This window comes from Suricata suricatta, chromosome 5, assembly GCF_006229205.1.
Source record: "Suricata suricatta isolate VVHF042 chromosome 5, meerkat_22Aug2017_6uvM2_HiC, whole genome shotgun sequence".
Classification (NCBI taxonomy): domain Eukaryota; kingdom Metazoa; phylum Chordata; class Mammalia; order Carnivora; family Herpestidae; genus Suricata; species Suricata suricatta.
Window position 1 is genome coordinate 39,656,749 of NC_043704.1, and position 26,491 is coordinate 39,683,239.

At 38.4% G+C, this 26,491-nt stretch overlaps 1 protein-coding gene across 2 annotated transcripts in view; it reads right to left on the reverse strand.

The window, feature by feature from the left end:
• VGLL3 (vestigial like family member 3) overlaps positions 1 to 4,761 on the reverse strand; it is a 47,029-nt gene extending 42,268 nt beyond the window's left edge. For both annotated transcript variants that reach the window (XM_029939151.1, XM_029939150.1), the window contains exon 1: positions 4,300 to 4,761. In XM_029939151.1, coding sequence (XP_029795011.1) covers positions 4,300 to 4,425 — 126 coding nt within the window. In that variant the 5' untranslated portion in view covers positions 4,426 to 4,761. The remainder of the gene's footprint in view (positions 1 to 4,299) is intronic.
• Positions 4,762 to 26,491: the final 21,730 nt, after the last annotated feature.

A 26,491-nucleotide genomic window follows, 5' to 3' on the forward strand; every position in this document is an offset into this window, starting at 1 on the left:
CAACAAAGGATGCAGAATGGATACCAAAAGTCATTAGCATAATACAAATGCTTTCAAAAGAACTTTGGAATGCCTAAACTAAAAAAGTACACTACCAAGGACTTGGAAAGAATTTCAAGCTCCAAGGCCAAAGAATCTACTGCATATTAATCTTCTTTATCAAAAAGTTGATTTGGAACAGTAAAGACAAAAATAAGCCTATTGTGCAATAGCAAAAAAAAAAAAAAAAAAAAAAAAAAAACCTGAAGGAAAAGAAAAGCCTGGGAGACAAGACAGCATGGTGGAAAGATGCTACATTGGGCAGCAGGGCAACTGGTGGTCCTAGTCTTATCACCGAACAGTTTGAATTTTTAGCTCGGCATTTCAACCCTATTATCCATTTATCCATTTGCAAAAGGAGGGGTTGAAGTATTGTTTTTCAGCGGGTCTTCTGATGTAAAGAATCTTTGAGAGGGTTTTATGACCTAACCAAGGTAGCAAAATCCAGAGAAAGAGTTTGGGGGAAAAAAAAAGTCTCTTCATAAACTTAGAACTAGAGTTCTGCCTCCTAAAAGCATTTAATTCTTTTAAGCAAAAGCATGCATGCAGATTCCCTCAGCTGTTACCATTGAAGAGGACAGAGTAAATATGCTTGAACTTCTATGAAGCCCACAGTGTAATTGTTAAACAGTTCCACACACAAGTAAGAAAATGGCGATGACTTTTTTCTGCATTTACCACCTCATCTATAAACTACACATTTCTGAAAGCTTTAAGTATCTTTCTAATGTTGGCCTTAAAAATAATTGGGAGGGGGGCAGATTTAGACAGTAACAGACTGTCTACATTTAAGATGAGAAGTCCACTGGGTATGAAGGGAATCTATGATTTCATATCATTTCCCTCAGTTTTTCCTGACACGTATTTGGAAATTTCTTGTCTTAGTTCCTACAGTCACTGTTAGAATACAAGCACATTCCTTTCTGTACACATTCTGCAGCGTCATCATGCCTTTGGAGTATGTGCTGAGAGACTGAGTCTAGAGTTCTCTTAAGGAGATGTAAAGAGATGGCGGGCATGAGGACCAGGGAGCTTAACATCTCTCAGCAAATCCTGGCTGGATAAAGCACACTATAAGATTTACTAACAGCCATGCAATTTTTAGCAATTAATGTCAGGCACCACAAAATTTGCTCTGCATACATATTTACAAATTATAAAAATTCATGTAGCCTACTGTATGCCTAAGTAACATATCATAGTGCAGCCTAATATATATGCAGTCAACTATGTTTTTAAGACACTAACCTATTACCCACGTACAATGCATGACATGCTTGACAAAAATCAGAGCTTAAAATTTCAGATGCACACTTGTGCTTTTAGAGAAAAGCAGAGTACACATGCCTGGAGTATGATACCTTATTATTTCAAAACTAATTTTCAGCTACATGATTATACACTAAGAGGAAAAAATATACCTATGTATGAAATCCATCATAATAAACCATTATGATATACTAATTTACAAGGACTTCTGAGCTACACAGATTTGAGAAAAAATAAATTCAAAGATACACTATTACAAATGATTACAGAAGTAATACAAAATTTAAAGGCTTTATCTTCTAATATTTTATAAATGACCATTCAACCTTCTTCCTAACTCTATCACTTTTTCAGCTTTTCTTTTTTCTGCTCAACAAATCAATTTTTCAAATGCAGCAGGACTTGTAGCCTTTATTTTTGTCTCCCAGGCAAGATGCTACTAGGGGTCACTTCCCATGTACGGAGAAAACAATCTTCATGGATAATAATGATAAAACCTTATGGAATGCAAAAACAACCAAAATATGTATTCTCGGATGACTGCATTAGGGCCAAGTCAATATTAGTCCCACTTCACCCACGCACCGCATAGTCTAAAAATGCTGTCAGCCTGATAAGAATTTCCTGATTTACTCTTTTTTCCAATAGAAAATATAGGTCATCAAAATAAACTCCTGACAGTAAAAGAACAGTAGTTAGACTATCAGGTCTCTTCATTTTGCTAGCTAGTTATAGTCAAATAGCTTCTTTACTTAACAACAACAACAAAAAGCCTCAAACAAGCCACTTTAGTAAAAGTGACATGAAAATTTCTAAGCACACCTCTCAACTTAGTTCTTAAAGTCAACTCAGCCTCATTATCTACTCGAATGATACCCAGAGAACTCTAATGTAGAGAAGAGCTGATACTTAACAATATGTGCAACTAATCAATGTGGACAACTCAGGCAAAAAAGAAAGCTCATTCTTCAGTTGGTTGATGGTCTAAGCAAAAGAATGAAATTTGGGAACTGAGTTGCAGCGCTCTTGCAAAAGTGAGAGTGCTGGAGTTACTTCTTACTGAAAACTTTATTTTATGATTAGTAATTTAGAAGTTTTCTGATGTTGAATTATATTTTCTAACTCAAGAGTATCACAATCCTAAGCTCCACCACATATTCATATATTAATGAAATTATTTTCATAATTCAACAAAACAAAACCCTATTCATAACTTCTATAGTTCAAGTTATTTTTTAAGAGGAACATTCTTTTTTTGTATGTTTAGTAATTTTGAGTCTGTTGCTCATCCACATTCCAACTGACAGTTGGAAGCTCCTCCAGGCTCCGAGATGGAGGAAAGAAAAGGAGGAAATAGGTTGCTGTAACTGGGACTGAGTGTTTATGAAACACATAAAACTGACACCCAGCATCTCTGTGCCTCACTTGCCTAATTTGTACCTAAATGGCTTTCTCTATTACCTCTGTCTTTTCTATTTAAACCCAAAGAAAAGCAAACAGCATAACCAAAATGTTTCCAATCCATCGTTCTTCACCATAAATTACAAAACGCTTTCCCATTCTCCTCTCTATCTTGCTTTCAATGTTGAAGCTGCCGAATATTTTTTTTAAATGACAGCAAGAAAGTGGGGCTCCTTCCTCTTTTGCCCTACTTCATCCTGTTAAGCTTATATTCTTTAGTAGGTAAATATTGTTTAGCATGTACTCTGTTCCAGAACGATCTGAATTTTACAGTCCCTAAATTCTAAGCAGAAGTTATGATTTCTTTCCAAAGATTAGCACTACAAATATAGCCAAGAAACAGAGGTAAAGGGAATAAAGAAATTAAAATATTAATTAATTTAATTAATTAATTAATTAAATAATAAATTAAAGAGCCAAACCCTTAAGACCACAATAAAACATACGGTTCCTAAGAAATAATAAAAAAAAAAACGATCAATAAATTCTGCGGATGATAATTTCCAAACCATATTTAGTTCCCTGATAAGGGTGTCTCCACTTCAGTGTGAGGTGGAGTATATTTTTTTAATCTCACCAAATCAACCCACCCTAACTCCCAAAGTCTGAGGACCTTACTTTGGTACAAGCTAGTGCCACATACTCACATATGTATTCTCTGTAGGACTAAGTCTTGACACACTGTTGGTGTCCAGAGAGGAATGTCCAGGGGTACCTGGTGCCAAATCCCCCCCACCCTACCCTCCCTTCTAAAGTAACTACATCATCTCCCTGGTTCCAGAACCCTCTTTAGCCACAGCATTCTCAGTCACTCTCAGAACGGTGAAGACCCAACATCCCGTGATCTAAGGTTACTTCTCGAAGGCGGGCACACTTCCACTAGACTGAACTACAACATCTCTGCGCTTTGATAGAATTAAAAATGAATGAGGAACTTTGGGATCAATCCCTGCCCTCTAAGTCACAGTCATGAGAAGACGGAGTCTACAGAGAAATTCTAGTAACATTTGACAGACATTACACGAGAACGACGTTCCACCATAAAAGTTCCAGAAAGGTCATTCCCTGAGCTCACTGTCCAGGTAGCCTCCCCTATGTCAGCTGACACATTTCATTCTCTAAATCCACAAAACCCTGAAACACTCCACGTTTCCAAAGGCAACAAGATACTTGATTTAAAGGAAGTTTACTCACACACTCCTTAGATGCCCTTGGTGAGTTTCAGAAAACTGAGCCCAAAGAGCTAAGGTGCCTCTGAGGATCAGCCTCTGAGCTCCGGTGACCACAGCCAATGAAGCCCCCGGCCAGGTAATGAATCCCCACCCGTCCGCCAGGCTACAGTACTTGTCCCTTCCCGAAGCCTCTCCTGTTCTCTACTAATGGCTTTCGACTCAAGGGCGCTCCCGCAGGTCCCAGAGCATCCTCCGCGCCACCCGTCCCGGCGGGACGTCGCTCGAGTCCCAAACAGATACTCTCGGTGCCCCTCGCCCCCGCCCCCGCCCCCGGCGGGCTGCCGGATCGGTGACTCACCTGCTGGCCAGGTTGGGGCGCCGGGTGGTAGTAGGCTGTGGGGCAGGTTGCAGCTGCCACGGGGTTGGGCAGATACTGGGGCGCTCCATACTGCTGGGGGTGATACATCACCTCCGCACAACTCATGGCAGCCGGGGCAGCGGCGGCCCCCGAGCTGCGGCCGCCGATCTCCGCGCTCCGGCTTCGGGCGCCGCCGCCACCGCCGCAGCTGCCTCCTCTGTCGCTGCTCCAGCTGCTACTGCGGCGAAGGCGGGTCCTGGGCGGCCGCGGGCTCCGCGCTGGGCGCGGGCTCGGGAGGGGTTGGCAATCAGCGGGGGCCCATGCGCGGGCACCTTCATCTTCAGCCCCTCCGACTGTCCACTAGCCTGCGCTTATATAGCGGCTCCGGGACCCAGCGGCCCGCCGCGCGGCGGGGGCATGACAGAGCCGGGCTCCGGCGAGGACGGCAGCGCCCACCGCAGTCCAGCCGCAGCCGCAGCCCCGGCCGGGTAGGGCAGCCCCGGGGAGTCGGGGCTCTGGTTTGCATATACACAATGCACGCCCGGGGCTCGTCCTATCACCGGAGCTGGAGCCTGGGCGAGGACCGGGAGGCGGGGGCGGAGGGAGGGGGCCGCTGGGGAGGAGGGGGGGGCACTCCGCCGCTGCAGGCTCCCGCGCGGAGCTCTGCAAAGTTCTTCCAACTGGGTCCGCGGCGGGCGGGTCGCCCAACTGGGGACCCCGGGGAGGGCCGGCTGCGGATTGGAGCTAAGTTTGAAGCCCTCTCCGCCTCCCAGTAGCGGGATGATGGTGGGAGGGGAACGGTGAGTGAGAGGCTGCGCGCCCTCCGAGCGCGGGCTTCCCACCCTGTCTATCACCTGGCTGTCAGGGCACGGTCTTCCCGGGCCCGGGGGAGCATCTAGGGGGAGCACCAACGCGGATGCCAGAACTGACCGAAGGCCAAGTGTGCAAAGAGGTAAAAGAGAACTGGCGCAAAATAAACTGGCACTAGCCCCTACATTAAATATAACAGAAGTGAAAGTTAACTTCATTGCAAGTGCACACATGCCAAGAATGCAGCACAGTTTTCTGCAAGTGATCTCCGCTTTAAGTTTACACCTTCATGGTATGACATTTTTGTCAACCTTTTCTGGCTTTTCCTGCCTGGTTTCCATAGCGCAATAGGCAATAACAACCAATTAAACCCATTCAGCTATGACAGGTTTAACTACTTGCAAGCAGCTTATAAATCCTCTCCAAAAAGAAAAAGAAAAAAAAAAAAAAAAGATCTGTTTGTAGGAATATGATTGTATTTTGATATAATCAGGTAAAGTGGAAAACAACTGTAATTATTTACAGATTGTTTGCAAATAAACAAAGTCTGACCTGTACCAAGTATGTCTCTCCCCCTATATATAGGCATCCTCTTTTATGACACAGAACAGTGTCATTGTTTTCACAGAGATGGCCCTTTCTCTGAGAAAAAGTCGACGTGGACATCAAATGTACTGATGCTGTTTTGGACTGAATTGTGTCTCCCCGGGTCCCCCAAATTCAAATGTTGAAGTCTAACCCTTAATGTGACTATGTTTGGAGACATGGCCTCCTGTCCTCATCAGAAGAGAAAGTGACACTAGGGATGCTCTCTGCACTGACACAGAGGAAAGGCCTTGCAGAACCCAGTGAGAAGGTGCAGGCTACAAGCCAGGAAGAGAGGTCTCACCAGAAACTCACCTCGAGGGCAGCTTGATATTGGACTTCTAGACTTCAAAACTATAAGAAAAGTAAATTCTATTGCTTAAGGCAACTAGTCCTTTTTGTTACCGCAGCACTAGCTGACTAATGAACAGTACTAATTTATTGCTAATCTTGATATAAACGTGTATGTGCGTATACATAACTACACAGACATGCATACATCAGTACCTATATATTCACACATACACGTTTATACACCCAAATACACAAACTATAATCATTGAACAGGAACTCTTTGCTGCTAATAACAACTCCTCTTCACTCATTCATTCTTTCATCTACTGAATATTACAAATATATTTATGAAGGGCTTTCACAGCTTGGATTTTGTGCTTTTTGTCATGAAGAAGTATTCCTATCAATAAGACATATGCAGGGGTGCCTGGGTGACTCAGTCGATTGAGCGTCTGACTTCGGCTCAGGTCATGATCTCACTGCTCATGGGTTTGAGCCCTACATCAGGCTCTGTGCTGACAGCTAGGAGCTTGGAGCTAGCTTCAGATTCTGTCTTCCCCTCTCTCTGTCCCTCCCATGCTCATGCTCTGTCTCTCTCTGCTTCTCAAAAACAAATAAATGTTTTTTAAAAAAGGCATATGCAAACTTATTTGAAATGTTTATCACTGTCTTTTTAAAAATTGACACCCTCTGGTCATACCCCTTTCCTGTGTTCCAGGTTCATCTACTTGGCTTTTGTCTAGATGGTTCCACATAGATGTTCCATAGGAACCGCAGTCATAATAGCACTAATATTTTCCCACAGACCCAACCTGATCCTTCTCTTTTAATTTCCAGCGCAAGGACTGAAATTCCCACCTACCAGGCTGAGCTAGAAGTCTGGGAGTCATCAGACACTTCTTTCCTCTTGTTACGGTCCCTGTGTCTGGTCTGAAGTCCCCTTGATCCCAACTTTTACACTTCTACTGACTCTGTGCCTTCATCTTTTAACTCTGCAGCTATAATCCTTAGTTCACTCAGCATCTTTTACCCAGACTCCTGTAGGAGGCTTCTACCTGATTTCTAGGCCCCAACTTGAACCCTCTTCTGATCCATTCTTCACACAATTTATCCTCTTACTGTTTTCTGTTCCAGTCACTGCAGATCCAACAGAGTAATAGTGTTTTGTCCCTCTTTCAAAAATATTTTATAACAGCTCCCCGCAATCTGTAGCCCCAACTCTTCAACCTTCAAATTCTGGTTGATACGTATGTCACCATCTCCTGTAACTGTTCATTCAGCCACCTGGGTTTAGCCCTCCCTTTCCAGGAAAGAGCTGTTTTCTCCTCTGACCTTGCCTTTTTATATATTACCAGAACATCTGCACCAACCCCTCTACCCTCTTCACTTGCTACCTACTTTTTGTTCTTTGGAGAACCATCTTCCAAAACACCCACTGAAGACCAGCTTTGATGTCTCTACTTTAGCAACTCCAGCACCCTATGAACGCTGCTCTCACCATCCCAACTACTTGATTTGAAATTTCCTATTTGCTTTTTCCCCCAATATGACCATGGCCACAAGAGAGCAGGGACTGTGATTTTTTTTATCTGTAATCTCAATCATATAATGCCCGGCTTAATAAATATTGACTAAAGTATTCTAAAAACGAGAAAAAAAAGTTCTTCAAGGAGCTTAAAATTCATAGGGGATCCAAGCACACCTGACATCAGTGCGGTCAGAACATGGAACACGGTTTTGAATCTGTGTCAGGATCTGTACTGTATGTTAGAATGAGAAGTTCCTTGTGATATGAGAAAGTTTGGACCTAGAGTGTAAAGTGATGAATTAGACCATAAAGCTAGTTTGCAAGGGCCCCTATCCTTTACAGCCAGCCCTCTGTTTGAAGCCTTGTATCTTCAAATAACTTAATGTATCTGTAGCTTATTATTGTTTTAATTACATGTTCAATATATCTCCTCCAATAGATTTGCAGAGAGCACTTATATCTTGTATATTTAACATTCAGAAGATGTTCAGTATATATTTGTTGACTTAGAAAATAAATCCAGAACTAAATCCAAAATGTCCATATCCCCAATTTCTGCATCTTCCTTATTCCTCATATGGCCTCTATTATGTTGCAAATATTTATTACATGACAAAGATGTAGTTCCTGGATACCAGTAAGTCATGGATTCAAAAGTCTGGATGTATTTGGCAAAATCTTTCTATAATGCAGTATCTTTGGTTTGTTTGTTTTAGAGAGAGCATGCAAGTGGGGGAGAGGGGCACAGGAAAAGAGAGAGAATCCCAACCAGGCTCCAAGTTCAGCATAGAGCCCAGTTCAGGGCTTGATCTCACGACCTCTAAGCCCAAATAAAGAGTTGTATGCTCAACCGCCTGACCCACCCAGGCAACCCTGCAGTATCTCTGTTTTGATACCTTCCTTCATTTCTACATTGTACTGATGGGGGGAAAAAATGAAAGACTAAATATAAATTCTGTCCAGAATTAGAATCTAGAAGAAACAATTCCTGTTAAGGAAAGTTAAGTTGGAGCTCTAACTTCCCAGGTAGATGTTTAGAGTTTTAGGGTGAAAAAAAATCAAAAAAGATCATCTAGTCTAAAACATCTTGCAACAATAAGCAAACACATCATCTGACTACTGTCTCCTATGAAATTGGAGGCACACTAAAACCAAAATCCCAAATTTCTTGACTTTGGGCTCAGTTCTCCATAAAAACAACCATATATGTATATTTATGTGCATACAAACAGTATCTATTTATGCCTATACACATAGGTATGCATGTATGCATATTCATAGATATCCATTTAAGCATATACATATACAAAAGAAGAGGTTTTAGATTAGATCGTCCTTTGATCATCCTGATGTTTGAGAAAAGAGGTGGGGAAGAAATGTAGGCCAGTTGCATTTAACAGTTGTGAGTCACACAGATCAGAGAATGTGATCTGCTCTCTGGTGTACTCACTGCCATGTTAATTATGTGGAGGTGTCACAATTATTTGGAATAAAATAATAATGAGATGAAACTTGATTATTTGCACTTCTGAGCTAAAGTTCTTGAAATTTTATCCTTTTATCTTTTCTCTTCCTCCTCTGAAACTGTCCCACCTCCCTTCTGGTTCAGTTCAATGTGGTACCAGATCCTACCCATTGGCATTTATCCTCCTACTCTTCTACCCAACTACTGCAATTCCAACGGAATACCAAAATTGCCTTAAATGGACCCAACTCTTCTGAGTCAGGGGTTTACAGTCACTATATTTTTGGTTCCACTCACCAAATTTCCCAAAATGTTCCCAGTTTTACAGCCGGAATTTGGTGTGGTGAACTCCCCAAACCAGTCTTATTTAGAGGGATAACATTAAGTAGGTTTCCCAATATCCCTTGGGATAAGATAGAGCAAAAAAGAAAGCAGGTTTTTTTGTTTTTTGTTTTTTTGAGTGATGACAGCCAGGCTTGTCTTTAATTGGCGTGCCAGTGTAAGAAAACATGGACCCTTCTGTTCACACACATGGATTTCTCAACCTGTGTATCAAACCCCCCATTTGCCAAACAGGGGATCCTTGACCAGTGTCTGGCCTAAACTGAGCCCCCTGATAATCACGGCTTTGAGGAAGGGAGTTTCCGTCATCTGTACAGAGATTTCCCAGGTCTTAAGAAGCATGGTTGTTCTAGGCAGAACAATGCCTGTCCAACCCCGAAAGATGTTGTACTATAATCCCAAGGGCTTATGAATATGCCTATCTCACATAGCAAAAGGGAGCGAAGATTGCTGATGGAATTAAGTTTATTAATGAGTAGATTTTAAGACAGGAAAATTATCCTGGATTATCTGAGTGGGCCCAGTGTAATCATAAAGGTCCTTTTAAGTAGGAGTCAGGAGGCAGAAGAGTCAGTTTCACATTGATCTGAAGTGAGAAAAACTCTACAGACCATGGATAACCGTGATGATGAAAGGGAGCAAGAGCCAAGGAATACACGCCAGCCTCTAGAAGTGAAAAAGGCAAGCAAGTGGAGTGTCCTAGAGCCACCAGAAGGAACACAGCCTTGCCAACATTATTTTAGATTTCTGACCTCCATAATTATAAGACAGTCAACTTGTATAGTTTTAAGTCACTGAGTTTGTGGCAATTTGTTACAGCAGCAATAGGAAACTAATACAATAGTTTAATGGGGAAAGGGGGATTTGAAGGAAAGTTTTTGGGTGAGCATGTCCCCTTTGCCCTACAGAGAGGCCAGTGATGAGTACTCTAAAGCTCAGAGGCCAGGGAGGGATGGTATTTCCTGGATCTGTGAGTGGTGCCAGTAATACCAGCAGAACAGTAATAACAGAAGGTTAAGCAATAAGCCCCTTTATTCGGTTGTCCTTTAGGATCACCTTTAGGATCATTCCACCTTTCTCAATGCTCAGCAACTTTACTGTATTTCTCTAGCATGTTTATCCATGTTGCCTTGCAACTATTGCCTCCTCTCTTCTCCACCAATCTCAAAACCCTCAAATTCACTTTCTCCACATTCTCCTTTTCCATTCCTTATCTAGTCCACTTACAATCAGATTTCTGTCCCATCATCCCACTAAAATTTATTAAAGTACCAATGATGATCATGTTATCAAGCTCAAAGCTCATTTTCAAACTGCATCCTAATTGATGCTTCATTAATTTTGGCATTAAGGAGTAATCACTCCTTAAAATTCTCTTTTCTCTTGACCGTCTTTCCATGACACACACACCCCGTCTTGTCTACTTACACTTTGGCTATTCTCAGTTTCCTCTCCCAAGTCCCCTTCTACTTAAACTCTAAATATTGAATTTCTTGGTTGCTTTGTCCTAGGCCTTATTTTTTATCTTACTCTAGCCTCTCATCCTAAAAGATCTCAGCCATCTTCAAATCACCTATACTGAATATACAAATAACTCATAAAAATTAACCTCCAACCCAGAGCACCCCTCAGAACCCAAGACTTATGAAGAGCAGAAATACATCTTACATGAAGTTCTAAAGTCAATAAATAAAGCAAATGAAACCATATGCAGCTCAAATTATTATTGAAAATTTCTTCAATACCCTACAATAAACTAGATACATACGTATTGAGTCTTAATAAGTTCAACAGAATTTGACCTTTAGCATTGAAAAGACTACCTTTTCTTGGATTGAACACCAGATGAATTATGGTCAATGTTTAAGGAATTATGTTTTTTAAGAATTATGCTAATTTTTAAATGCTAAAATCACATTCAAATGGGCAAGATATACACATAATGGAAGAGGAGCATGTGGGAATTTAGACCAAATCAAGGAATGAAAGATTCAGCATCCCATCTTACTCTTACTCTGGGCTAAGTCAATGTACACTTAGTTGAATGGTGAATATAGTGTTTCTTTATTAAAAATTATCTTTCCATCTCCCTCTCTCTCTGCGTCTCTGTCTCTGTCTTTCTTGTTTCTTCTGTCTCTCTTTCTCTGCCAACTTACCTCCATGACCTCCTATCCGTTTCCTCCTGCCCACTATGAAACTGTGCAGTAACACATGTCATCCATTCACTTACTTCAGTACAATGAACTCTCTCCTTTATTTTGTGTTTGCACGCATTATTGGATTATTTTCCCTCCACACTTGGTCTAGTTGCCATCTAGTTCTTAGCTTAAATGTGTTTCAAAGGCACTTCCCAATCTAAAGTACCCCCCATCCAATCTCCACTACTCTCTCCAACTTCTCAACTTCTCAACACTCCTCCTCCTTTTGAAATACAAAAGGATGTATTGTATTGAAATACAAAAAGGTGTATACAAAAGGGTGTAGCAATTGAATGACTTCTTAACACCCCTCCTCCTTTTGAAATACAGGTTTTCTCAACATTTTTTCCTTTGTCTCTCCACTATGATTTATATAGGCATAAAACATATATGTCTTACTGTTATGGTACCTCATAAGCATTCATTAAATATTTATTGAATGAGGTAATGATTTTATGCTTTATTCAGGAATAATCTCCTTTGGGGTTCAACATAGTCACAGTTGTAGGGACAGGCTTAGTTTCAAAGTAGATTTTCACCACTTGAAATGTAGTTTATAGACTAGTTAGATGATTTAAAGCATGTGCTTTTGTAAAAGGATGATGAAAAATGGAGGGGGCTTATATAGATCAGGCATTTATGATTTTCAAACTTTCATGGAGAAAATGGTGATAAAGGGAACTCACAATTTATGAGGATCTGCAATGGACCAGACATTTGTGTTAAAATTGCTTTCATCTCCTTCATTTAATTCTTATAATAATGCTGTGCAGAAGTTGCTATCACCATTTCAGATATGGAAGAATTGAAGGTCAGAAAAATTAAATACTTTAAATATCACCTAGCTCATGAGTGATCTGATCACCGTGATTGATTGCAAAACACTTCCAAATAACCACATCACTTAATAATAAATGGGCACTAGGTCTAATTAAACAGTCTGCATACACATCTAACTTCACATATATGTGTGGAGGAGATAAGAAGATAAAGTCACCAAAGAATTGACAAGCCTCAAGAGATAATTTCGTAGATCAATTATTTGTCTAATGGGTCAATTTAATTAAAATTTCTGCTAAGCCTAGGTTTCTAGCTTTAAGAGCTTGTTTGGAAAGAACTAGATAAGGAGCTCCTAAAAATTCCCAAGTTCAACAGAAAAAATAATTGCAAGGGATTATAGGAGCAGCTTCAAATTTTTCTCTTTGGGAAGAATTGAGAGCTTTTATCTCAAAAGTACCTTTCTGGTGTATTTTTCTTCTTTTTGGTTCCTTCATAATCTATTAAAAATTGGATAGGATTTGATATTACCAGAAACAGGGCCTTGGTTTCAAGAAACAAGGACTTTAAATGGAATAAAGAAGAGTGGCCAGCGTAGGCTGGTGGCCAGGGCAGCAAGCTGCCCAGGAGAGGGTGACTAGGGAAGTCCCTTGTAATAGACCTCCTTACAAGGAGGGCAGAGCGGTCTGGGCTGTGGGGGGAAAATAAAATGCAGGGTCACCACGGCGCTCTCAGATATTCACATGAAGAATTAAAAGAGCACACACACTGCCTTCAGAAAAAAACTTCAGTTTTCTCGTATCTAGGAAAGATAATCAGATTCACAGGACTTCTATGAGGATAAATAAATAACGTATATAAATCTCATAAGGCACCACCTGACCCATGCTGAACTTCAAAATGTTAATGCATTCCCTGTCACAAAACTACTTTGGCAAGTTGTCGTTCAGACAAAAATCAAGAACAAGATTTATCGTAGAACAATTAAAAATTTAAAAAATTACATGGGGCACTCAGTCTTGATTTGGGCTCAGGTCAGGATCTCACGGGTTCATTTGATGAGATGGAGCCCATGTTGGGCTCCACGCTGACAGCAAAGATGCTGCTTGGGATTCTCTCTCCCTTCCTCTTGCCCCCCCCCCCCCGCTCCCTGCCTCAAAAATGAATAAATAAACTTATTTAAAAACCCACATAATTTGCAGGTCTTTTTAAGAGTTCTGACCTAAAAGCAAACAAAGCAAGCATATATCCAGTCCTGTGAATTCTAGGACAATCTAGGGTGTAAGACACGTGAGCGTTATGCAGGGCACATGCTTGTTATGTTTCGCATTATTTTATTCACTTTCAGCCTGGTAAGATTTAATGGGTAAGCTCATAATAGCATGTTCTCTCTGTCAGGTATTTTAAAAACATCCATGCAAGAATTTCTTAGTGCTTCTTACAGAGGTATATTTTGTACTCTGATTCAAGGTGGCACTTTTTTTTCCCTAATGATTTTCAACATCCAATAAAGTGGTCCCTTCTGTGACATATTCACTTCTCTTATAACAACTTTAGATTAGAGCACACAGTGCTAGTTACAAATTGAAGACCTCACTTAAAGACTCTGAGGATAAAGTTTCACCTACTTACAATTAATAATGAAGCTATTTCTAATGCTCATAGTTTGGTTTGCTTAATAAATAGTTATATTTTAAATATCTCCTGTTGATCCAGCAGAGACACTTGTGGGAAGTTTTCCATAACCCTCTCTTAGTACCTCTATTTACCAATGTATTCCTAAAACAGTCCACTTGGTCTCTCTGTAGAGTTTTTTCAATAATTAATTATGGTTGGAATTTTAGGGTTTCACAATACTCCTGATCTAGTATATTTTATAGAGATTTAATAATAGAGGACTCTAAGTTGGGTAACAATGAGAAGAGATGGAGGGATGTCAAGACACTCCGTAGCCTGTCTTAGAATATCAGCAAAGAGTATATACTTAACCATGAGATGGAATCATTTGTCCTCATGGAAGATAATGACAGACCATTAGTTCATTATGTACCTTGAGTTCTCTGTCTGTTTCTTTTCTGGTTTTCCTGCTGGTAATGGTAGATCATGGCTAATTTAACTACATTGTCTTTGTCAGCCTCTGACAAGTGAAATACAATCACATGAAGTCTGATCTGGGTGTGGGTACAGTTCTATCCATGGAATGGAACAAAGCTAAGTAGGCCAGGGAGGATTAAACCCTTGATCTTGGCAACATTAACACTCTGTTCTAACCCACCGGGCTAACTAGCCACAGACAAAGACCAATTGGACTAATAAATCACAGCAGCCAAAACAATGTGGTTTGAATTTTTTCTCATTTTTAATACATTAGTTTTATAATTTGATTTAAATATTTTAGGATTAATGAAGCCAAAGGCCCATGTTGCTGTCATTCAGAAGAGAAAGCAGAGAGGAAAAGCTATGCCACATAACTTCCTATGATCACCAGGCACAAAATGGTATTAAGGGCTGTGCTGTCACTTTGTATGAAAGGTGTCAACCGGGAATATTGAGAATAAATCACAATTTTTGTAAGCAACTTATGTTTAATAAACACAAAAGTGATTTTTGCACTTAAGGAAACCTTTTTTGGACCACTTTGAAGGCCAATAACTTTTATGAAATAAACAAAAAATTATTCCATTGTCTGTTGTTTGTTTGGTTTTGCCAAATTTTCATGCACTGTGTTTGATGCAAAAATGAGGTATGCATGGATCTTCAAATCCTGAAAGTAATTTATTTGCATCCCAACTGCCTATTTCATTCTTATTCTACAAACAGATTACTGAAGAGGATGTCTGAACATTATTATCCCTGTGGCTTTAGATGCCTGGAATATATTCAAAATCCCACTTACTTCCAAGGCCCATTTTAAGTGGCATCTCTTCTAGGAAGCATATCTTAACATTTTTAAATTGACTTCTTTTATACCATTATAATTTGTACTGCCTGCACCTCATATTTTGTGACTTGATTGTATGCAATTATTATTATTGTTGTTCTTTATTTTGTCTTGATCATTTGAATTATTGTAATTGCCTCCCTTATGAAAAGATAAAATAATAAATTCCATGGGGGAAAGGCAGAGTTAGATATTTCTTTGTTGACTCACACAGTACCAAAAGTAAGTACCGTGTAAACCTGCTGAGGTTAATTTGAATTGAGCAACTCTGTCTGTGATCTGTGAATGTTGTGGAATTGTTAATCTATAATGTTCTTGTTTTGGTCTCTTTCAACATCAAATAGGAAGAACACAGATTCTAAGAATATTTTATGTGAAGTTTACTCAGAAAATATACTTTAATTATTTCTTAGCTTAATTTTCATTGATGAGCAAATTGTCTTCAAACATGTCTCTTCTCATATTGTCTATAGAATAATGATAAAATGTTAGATGTGATGAGTATTTTCAATACTTTTGAGAATACCTTTTCATTCATTTCTAAGGATTTTAACGAGTACTTTCTTTAATATAGTATGACTGTAACACAATTGAAAAATATAAAATCCATCGTGATTTTAGGAGATTCATATCATCTCCTATGACAATAAATTATAGCCATTCATCCTTCATATGTTAGTGTCCAAAAAGAATAAGAAAATCAAGTCTTCCCTGATAGTATAGGTAGAAATAAATTGCCTAAAGTTAACTAAACATTAACAGAAACTTGATCAGGCTAAGGAAATAAAGTACTAGTAATAATGGTGATAGAGATAAAAATAAAAATAATAGTTAACTTGTATATAGTACCTACTATGTGCCTGACACTTTACACATATTAACTCATTTAATTATCATAAAAGCTTCATGAGCTAAATATAATAATTATCTCCATTATACAGATAGGAAATCAAGGCATCAAGTGGTTAAGTGATTTGCTCAGTATTATTCACTCAGGTAATCTGTTTCCACAGTCCAGTTCTTAGCCAGTCTGAAAAGGGATCTCACCATATCTGAAAAAGGATGTTGAAAGAATTTGATGTGTAAATTTGGCAATTCCAGATGCTTCTCCGCATTCTATCCCAGGAAGCCACAGTCTCTTGCTACAGCTCCTTAGCAATTGAATAAATAACATCATTTCTAATGTCTGCCATGACATTCTGTACCCAAGACGGCAGTGGGGCTCGCCAGAGGGACAGAAGCGTGAGTGACAACAACCCCTTCCACTACATACACCACCTTCCTGGAATCTCAAAAAGACAGAGACAGTAAAAGCAAACAAAATAAAACAGGATCTGTATTGCCTTAATACTTGTTTCATTTTCTTACTTATAATACCCAAATATAAATTTTGTTCACTTCTTAAAAGTGAGTAACTGAAATAACGGTATGTCTGCTGCCAACTTTGTGGGATTAAATCTCATAAATTCTCAAGGACTGAACTGTTTGTTTAGACTTTCCCTGGAAGCACACCATGTTCTTTATGGATAATAACAAATATAAAAAAAAAACCTAAAAATAATTTCAGAGCATTTGATAATCAGGTCATGACATCATCAATTTCAGATATGCTGAGAATATGAGGAACTTGACATGAACAGATGGGAGAGATAAAGAAATGTGGGAGCTATTCTGAAGCAGTGTGAGGTACAATATTGAATTTTAATTGTTACTTCAAGCTCAGGAAATGTTCAAAAACTAGTTGTTAACTACAGCACTATTCCTCCAAGGGTGGTCTATAGTCCGGCACGATTATTACCTACAAGTTTGTTAGAAGTAGAAAAATCTCAGGTCCCAGGGCCAAACCTGCTAAAGCTGAATTTACATTTTGATAGGATCTTCCAGGTGATTCCTATCACATTAAAATCTGAAGAGCACCAAACTAGAGTGTCTCCCTACACTCAATAGCCAAATGTAATATCAAATCACGTACATTTAACCTAGCGTAATTTTAAGACCACAACCAGCTGGTAGAAATAGAATAATGGTGATATATTTTTGGCAATTTAAATATTACAAAACCATTTTGCAGCAATTTAGCTCACTTAATATCTCATCTGCTATGAGAAAGTCAAAATATGTGTTTTTCCTGACGAAACTACTGCTTAGAGAAACTATAAATGAGACCAAATATATAGAGGTGGTCATTTACTCTTAGATCGTCTAAATCCAAATCTAATACGTTTTCCGTTCACAAGAAAACCAGCTGTAGTTGTCAGAATATTTTTAAGTTGTATCCTTGGAAGTGCTAAAAAGCTGACAGTATTTTTCTAAGACATAACTTATTTCCTTTAACAGCATACACCATTGAGTGCTCCTAAAGGCAGGAAAGGTGATCTTAGTCAAGTACAAGTAAACTCAGTTACTGATGGATTTTCTCAACTTTTTCCAGGTACACTTATCATTTCAGGTTAAACTAAACATCTTAGATTTTCCCCTTCTCCTGAAATGGTGTTCAGCTAACTGCAGGGCCAGGGATGGAAGGAGGTGCTGGTTGCTTCAGTTCTTAGTCCTGACTCCCTGCAAAGCCGCCTCTACTCATTTTTCATGCTGTGGTAACATTCCTGAGCGGCTGCTGCCTCAGCACAGCAGACAGACGGCAGAGACACAGGTATTGTATCCTTTCAAATTTCACTTATGACTGACTTTTATTGCTCCTCCTCCCTTTTCACGACCAACTCCAAAGGTGACGGTGGAAGGGAAGAGGACCAGGAACAGAAAACTGCTCTCCTATGCCATCCCTAAGTGTCTAACTCTCAAGCTTCCTCTGCAATTCTTCCCTTTTGTTCTAGCCCAGAGAATTATTATCTCTTCAAAGGCAGGAAAAACTTGATCTTCAAGTATTCTTGTGTGACTTTTTTTTTTTAAAGCTTAAAAGCCAGGAATTTGTTCTCTGGTTTTTCATAGTTGCCACTCCCCCTTGAGGCAATGCCTGTGTAAAGTCTAGTGACCTAAATGGAGAAGAGGTGACAGGTTAAAATGGAATGAAGTATGGCAAGCATCAGCTAATACTCAAAAAATATTGTCCTTCCTGGTGTCCTATAAGTCTCACAAGATAATATGTAAGGCCAGAGGCTCTCTAGAATTTAAATGGGGATTAGGCTCATTTCATCTTTGTTTGACAACATGTGAGGTAGTACTTTCAGTTCTTAGTGGTTCTCTTGAAATGTTATTGACAATCCAAGAGATGCTCCTTGGAAAATAATCAAAGTGATGAGATACTTGAGAATGATCATATGTGATCTGATTGGGGAATTATGATTATTTAGCCTAGGAAAAATAAGGACTAAGGGGAAATAAATATTTGAATGTCGAACATATCATGTTGAAAAGAGTAAACGTTGTTATCGTTGGGTTCTGCTCTAAGGGAAGACTTAGAGTCAATGACTTAAGTTTTAAAAATCAAATGTGAGTTCAAATGAAGTACACCAGACATAATTCTGCCATTTTTAGTTTACTCTGATATAGAGCAACAGTGTAGAAGAGTTCCAATTCCTGACATATCACTTAAAAAAGAAAGCCACTAGGAAGGCAAGCTTCCTGACCATTCTTGAAAGATGATGTGAGAAAGAAATAAACTTTTTATTACATAACGCCATTCCCTAATATTTTGTGGTTTTTACTTTCTCACAACATACTCTCTTCTGCTTGATTAATACAGTGAGGAAGAACTTCCAAAGAAAGGAGTTCGCCAAGACTGAATTTCCCACACAGAAGTACCTACCCTATTATGGAAATTGTCAATCAGTAAGGAACATACATTTTTTAAACAAATCTATACATAAATTACTTACACATTTATTAAGCTATATATTCAGAGAGTGAATACTATGCCCCCCTTATTCTGTCATGCACTGGAGAAAAAGTCCTAGGCAACATCAGCATGACTTGAGTATCAGCTAGTAGTTTTAATTAGGTGATTTTCATGTTTCTTTCCCCTTCTAAGGTTTTTACTGTCAATTTATAATAGAATATTGCTATCACCACATACTGCTCTATAATGTTCCTGTAATATCTAGCCATTCTCATTTTTTCTATATTCACGAGAAGAACATGTTTGTATGTGTATATGTACATTTTTGTGTTTATGCAGATATGCTTTACATTTCTGATCATTCACCTAATAATTGTCAGGAATTGTGAAGAATTTGCACATTAACAAGTCAGCTTGGATGCTAGCAGAAGGCAAAAGACTCCTGGATCAGAAACAAAGGACAGTTTATTATTCACAGCAATAGCTGCAGCCAAAATATCAACATTTGCCCGAATCTCAGTTCCTCCAAGGGAGAATGATGAGGTCCAGGTGACATATGTGCAAGCAGTGGGTTACATTAGAGAAAAGGAATCCCAAATTTAGAAAATGTCAGTCTTTCAAAACTGGCTGTAAGCAAGCTTGCCCACGCTTTGTCCCAGGGAAAGACATTATTATTATTTTTTATAATGAACAACAAACAAACCTGCTCTCTGCTCTGATAGGAGACATATCTCTGTCTTTTAAGGTTGATCTCTACATACACATATTTTAAAACATAAGCAGAACAAAAGTTTGTCAGTGCTTCTACCCACAAGAAATGCAGAGACATTAGATTTCCATATAGAACGGTCTTGCAGTAATGATGCACACTAGATTATAAATTGTCATGAACCAGACCAAAGCCTAATTTTTCATCACCATACTTTCAATTTCTTTTCTTTTCCATTTTTTTAGTGTTTATTTAGTTTTGAGAGAGAAAGAGCACAAGCAAGACAGGGACAGAGAGAGAGAGAGAGAATCTGAAATAGGTTCCAGGTTCTGAGCCATCAGTACAGAGCCCAACACAATGCTCGAACCCACAAACTGTGAGACCATGACCTGAGCTGAAGTGATGCTTAACCAACTGAGACACCCAGCCACTCCTCCTTCAATTTCTAGCACAGTGCCTAGGACACAGTAAAAGCAGCTAACATTTATTGAGGTCTTATCATATGCCAGGATGTTTCAAACACTGGATGTGTAAACTCAATCCCAGCAACTACCAGGATATTTACAAATATTATCTGCACTTCATATATGAAAAAGCTGATGCCATAAACGTTTAGCAACTCATTGAAGATGTTCTATTAACTAATAGTTTACTCAACTAATAAGCAACTCAACTAATAAGTGGTGGAACTTAAATATGCATTTCTTGAAGAAGTAAATTGAATGGATAGATGGATGAAAAAGACTGGAACAGAAAAGAAGCATCTGCCATTTGTATGCATTGAACTTTGTACCAGACTTCAATTTTGAGTTTGAATACAGCGCAGTTCTGTCCCAGACCTCACATACTACTAAAACCAGAGTAAAATCAGAGGCTAATGCATATTGTTATAGTATCTGTTGATTTCTGGAACTATAATCTACTCAGAGACTCTACATGTAAGTTTGTGCTGTAGCATGTCTAATTGAAGCTTTATTGTCTAGGTTTAATTTGACTGACTCGGCCAAATTTCATGGTGAAAGATTAATTCTCTCTGAAAAAATATGAAAATGTATTTCATACTTATTGTTCTTAGCAGTATGCTCACTGGCAGAACATTAAAAACAAGTAGAATTGCTCCATTTTATTAGCTGTGGAATAAATGTACAATGGAAAAACTAGCTCATGACTGAAACAGAGAGAAGTCATTTCTGTGCTATGTCATTATCCCTGGATGTAGACAAAACTGCAGTTACACAAAGTACTTACACACTATGTCTTGATTTTTGTTTTTCAAAAAATGCAATCTGTTTACTTCTAATCTTCCTCTTTACAGAATTATCTCTTTTATCCAACTGTAAACACAAATTAGCATGTACTGGGGTAGAAGGAGATTGAAATTATGTGTTGCTGCATATCAATAGGATACACATATAGACAGCAAGGTGGGAGAAGGGAGGGAGGGGCTCAGAAAATTGGGAAAAATGTACTGATAATTCAACACCACAACACGAAATCATTATCATACTTATATGTATATTTTTTCCAATGTTTGCTTTAAATAACTAATCAGTAAACTCACACAATATTTATTGAGCACCTACTATGTGGCAGACACAGTTTAAGACACCAGGGACACAGGAGTATACAAATGATACAGACAAATACTCCTTCCACACATTCTAGAGAGGGCTTTTTGAGAAACTATATACCAAATTTTGAAAACTATGTTTTAAACATATAAACATTTACTCATGTTATTCTTTGGTTTTTATAACCATCATCTTTAAGGACTGAATTACTTACCTAAATATATGCTAATAACAAACTTTCTCTGTAGTTGCTGTAAGTTCTTGGTGTCTTTTCTTTGCCTTTTCCTGTTTTTAGCAAATAACATAATAAACATCTTAACAGATACGTTTTTCCTCTATATTTTGTACAAGTATATTCTTTCAGTGATACTTCCCCTGGACCTCTGCATGCTGCCTTTGGACCCTGTTCTACATTTGTCTTGTGCAAGATTCACATTTAATACATTGACATTTCTGCCAGCAGAACTGTCACTGAATGACTTCAGAGGTACCATTCAGTGATGCTTCTGAAATCTTCTTATCCATAGCTGATAATTGACATTTCAAGATTAAAGTTCTATCTTTGTCCTTCTTTAAAATCCACATACCACTATAATACTAATATCTTGCAAATCTATAGTCATCTATACATTTTTAAGAATAAATAAGAAGGCAGTCTTGATAAGGTAGAAGAAGAAAGCAGGAGGGCAATGTGAACACTGTAGCCTATGCATAAATTGCAGGCAAGCTAATTTCTGTGTGTGTGTGTGTGTGTGTGTGTGTGTGTGATTGCTTATTTCATCATTACTATGAAGTATCTACTGTGTGTGTGATTGCTTATTTCATCATTACTATGAAGTATCTAGTATGGAGTTACCTGACACTAAAGAATTCTGTCTGGGGCATCTGGGTGGCTCAGTCGGTCGCTTAACTGTCCAACTCTTGATTTTGGCTCAGGTTCGTGGGATCTGGCTCTCAGCTGAGCTGGACATGGAGGCTGCCTAAGATTCTCTCTCTCCGTGTGCCCCTTCCCCATCCACGCGTGCTCGTGCTGTGTGTACACACATGGACTGTCTCTCTCTCTCTCTCCCTCTCAAAAAAAAAAAAAAAAAAGAATTCTGTCCAAGTGTAAGCATGTGTGTAGTTGGCTGGGTAAAGGGAACAGGTGTGGCTCTCATTAGCACCGCATTTTTGTTGTCTGAAGTCAATCGAAGTCAATAAAGAGGAGTGATTTACATATATCATCAGACTGCTATAATGCTTAAGAGTAAGAAAAAGCTGGGGATGGGACAGGTTCATATATTGTTACCACCATAAAATCTACTATAGTTATTTCATTTTCAGATAAAGGAGCTGAGGACTAAGGGAACGGAGAAACTTGAGCAAGCCATAAAAATAATACAATATTTCTAATCTAATGTCCTTTCATTGCTGCCTCCATACCAGGGTGAGCACTTGGACATTTTGTAGTGGCTTTGAAAAATTCTACAGTCTTTCATCTTTTGTGGGAGATGAGGAAAACAGTAAATGCTTTTCTTTAATTTTATTTTTTCCTTTTGACTTGGGATTTTAATATTTTTTCTAAATTGCTTTATGAAGGTACTTTATGTAAATATGAAACAGGAAGGCAAAAGAAGAGGAATAAAGGAAAATAGCAGAATAAAATAATTTAAAAGGAAATACAGTAAATTACATCTTCTTTACTTTGTAACAATATGGAAAGCTTCAATTTGTATTTTTTAATATGAAAATTCAAAACACAAAAATTACATTGACAGGAGCCATTCAATCTTTCCTTGGAGGGTCCTATTCCCAGGACAAAATGGTGCATCTCCCTTTCCTGGTTGGGGGAATTACACCAGGCACAAACTTTGAGTTTCTTAAGGCAAAGTCCTGTCTGTCCTTAGGGAAAGCTAAATCATTGTTTTTCATTCTAATGGATCTAGACTCTGTTCTAACAGACGATTGTGCTCTTCTCCAAGAGTCTGATAGTCCTATTAGGAGAGAACAAGGAGGAAAAAAAACAATTTGTGCACTTATTTATGAGGGAGTAAAAGAGTGTGAGAGAAAACTCTTGGGAACACTGCAAAGTTGCGAGGACAATTCAGAATGCAGAAACCAAAGATCAAATGCTTCCAAGCATAGTGCCCTAAATGGACCTGCTTTCAGAAATTCTCGGAGCCAGGAGGTAGGGACAGAGACTTTACAGGAGGGCCGTTCTAATACTCAGGAGCTGAGACAGGCAAGAAACCCATCTTCAGCCATCTGTCATCATTACATGATGGAAACACCTCCCTTGCCTGCTGCCAACTTGTGACTGAGACCAATGAAGCACACGTCACTCCAGTCTTCCCAGGTAATCTTACTTGGTTGCTCCACAGGGCTGATTCCCCACAAATTCCCAGGATGTCTGTAGGCTGATGAATTATCAATCACTTAGTACTGAGAAGAAATGAGAGTCTGTATTTGAGAGCAGAAGGGAATATACCAAACAGGACTGGAGGAATAGATCTCATTATTCACCTTTTGTAAAAGTTGATCTTTTTTTGCCATCATTTTTTTCTGAGAAGATGAATGAATACTTGGATAAAAGTATTTTTTGATGACTATTTTTTTTTTTTATCCATTCCTTTGGTCTTCAAAGGGTTTGTGATTTAGGAAGTGAGAAATAAAAGGCTATAGTGCTTTGTAAGGCACACACTATTAGGTGAGAAGTTTCTTACTAAAGCTACTTAAGGAACGTTGAACAGACCTGAAGTGTCCTGATGCTGCACCAGTAGCAAATCTAATTTAGATTCCCTTTTTCAAACAGAACAAGACTCTTCCCTCCAAAAGCTTTACACAAGATTACAGACACCAGATAGGGAACCTAGAGCACAAAATGCATCCCCTTTGACTTTAGCAATCGAGAGGACAGAGCTGAAGTTTTATTTGGCTATCTTGGGACTTACAAGGAGAGATTAAGAAAAGTGATTAGCAATAAGCTCCTTATGTAAAAAGATCTTTAGTAGATCAGACCACACGAGAATATCTAATACCTCAGAGCAGAAGGGTCTAACACATATTAGTCCTTGATAAATTTAACTTCCCATCACCCTCCCAGAAAATAGCCATAAGCAATCAATGTGATTTGGTTTGGTTTGGTTTTAAAATATTTAGTTAAAAATTAATCTGGATATTTCTCTTAATTCACCAGTTCTTCAGCTGAATTACTTGAATCATGCAGATTGTTTTGGACAGAAATAATTTAAATTATTTTCCTCCATGCTATTATAGCTTATTTTTTACTATTTACTGGATCATTAGTGGAAACAACAAAGTAATCTTTTCCTTCTTTTTCTGTACTTCAATGTTATCTTGGAGAGAGAGAGAGACAGAAAGAGACAGAGAAGAGAAGAGAGCTAATATTTCTTTTTTCTACACTCATCTTTCTGGATAATTATTCATTCTTGAATAATGCATGTCAGTTGACTTTGCACATGTTTACATAATTTATAACTGCCAGAACATAGTTTTGTGCAACTAGCAAATTGAAATATTATGCCCATTAAAATGTACATTCCTTATTTATGCAGTATTTCTTAGGGAATGAGAGTGACTCAAAAGCATTTTATAATTATTTATTGAGGCCTACTTCTCTTGTAAAACATATGAGCCATAAACTCTAAGATAGGCATTGTATTCTGATTATCTTCTCAAAATAAAAATCAAAATTAAATTTGTTATTTGTAAAACTTAATACATAGTTGTAATTATCAGAAGTTATATCTGAATTTATGAATTACTGCCCCCCAAAGACTATATATAAATGCCTAGTCTCTCTATTAATTTGGTTAGATATTTTTAGGTATTGATTAGTTTTCACATATGTATATTAAGTAATTTGAGTATGAAGTTATAGTTTATTAAGGTGTGATTTATGTACATACAATTTTTCATTTTATGGATATATTTGAGAAATGTACACAGCTGTGTAACCACCATCACAGTTAATATAGAGAATCTTCTTGTCATCGTTCCCAAATTCCCTTATTTGCATTTATGGTCAATGCCCTCTCCCACCACCAGTCTCTACCAACCACTGCTTTGCTTTCTAAGTTTTGTCCTTTGCAGAATGTCATATAAATGAAATAATATGGCATGTAACCATTCAAATCTGGCTTCTTAGTATAATGTCTTTAATACTCATCCATGTTATTGCATTTTAAATTTCTGAGTATTCTATTGTATGGCTGTACTATAATACGTTTTTCCATTCACTAGTTGATACACATTTGAATTATTTCCATTCTTGAGGATCAATGTCAATATTTATTTACTGCCTCTCCCTATATGGTTATATTCTTCTCCCTTTGATATCAGGGCTTTTCAATAAAATGTGAGCAAAAGTACTTATATAGCTTCTGAGTAAAAGCTTTAAGGAAGAATGCATGATTCTTTTTCATGCTTTTCCCTCTACCATGAAAAATGCAAGTCCCCAGTGGGACTGCCCTTCAGCCGAGACCTAGAGAGAAGACACACGAAGCAGAGGCAGTCAACCCGCAGCCTACCTGTAACCTGAGTGAGAAATGAACACTTGCTGTTGTATGAAACAGAAGCCTTGAGTTTGTTGCCTCCGCATAAATGAGGACGAACTCACTGATAAACTTCGGAAACTGCTTCTTTCTGCCTTGCTTAACTTTATGTAACATTTGAAATCCATTTCCTTGAATTTCTTTCTTCACTCCCTTGGGCCTGAAATAGGACTGCCTTTCATTTCCAACTTCTTCACTTCTTCCTCATTATTTTCATGGGGCTGTCTTTCTGCTGCCATTCTCTCCAAAACTAAGTCTTTATATCACAACTTTACATCTTCATACTAATGTGTTATAGTATTATCTATGCTATTAGTTGAATAAATAAATAATCTCTGGTTATAGATCTGAATTTAAGAACTCAAATATATCTGGTATTTAAAAACTCAAAGCCTACACTCATAATCAGTATATACCACCTCATCTTACATTATGTAAGCTACTGAACATATACCAGGCAACTTCAGAGGCAACAGAGAGACTTCTGTCATTGAGTATTCTGAGTATTTTATAACTATGGTAATCCAAAGATCCCAACATAAGACCCAGAATCAGACTTATGAAACAGCAAATGAATTTCTGACATTCTCTAATGAATTTCAGGACTTTTAGCCACTATACAGAAT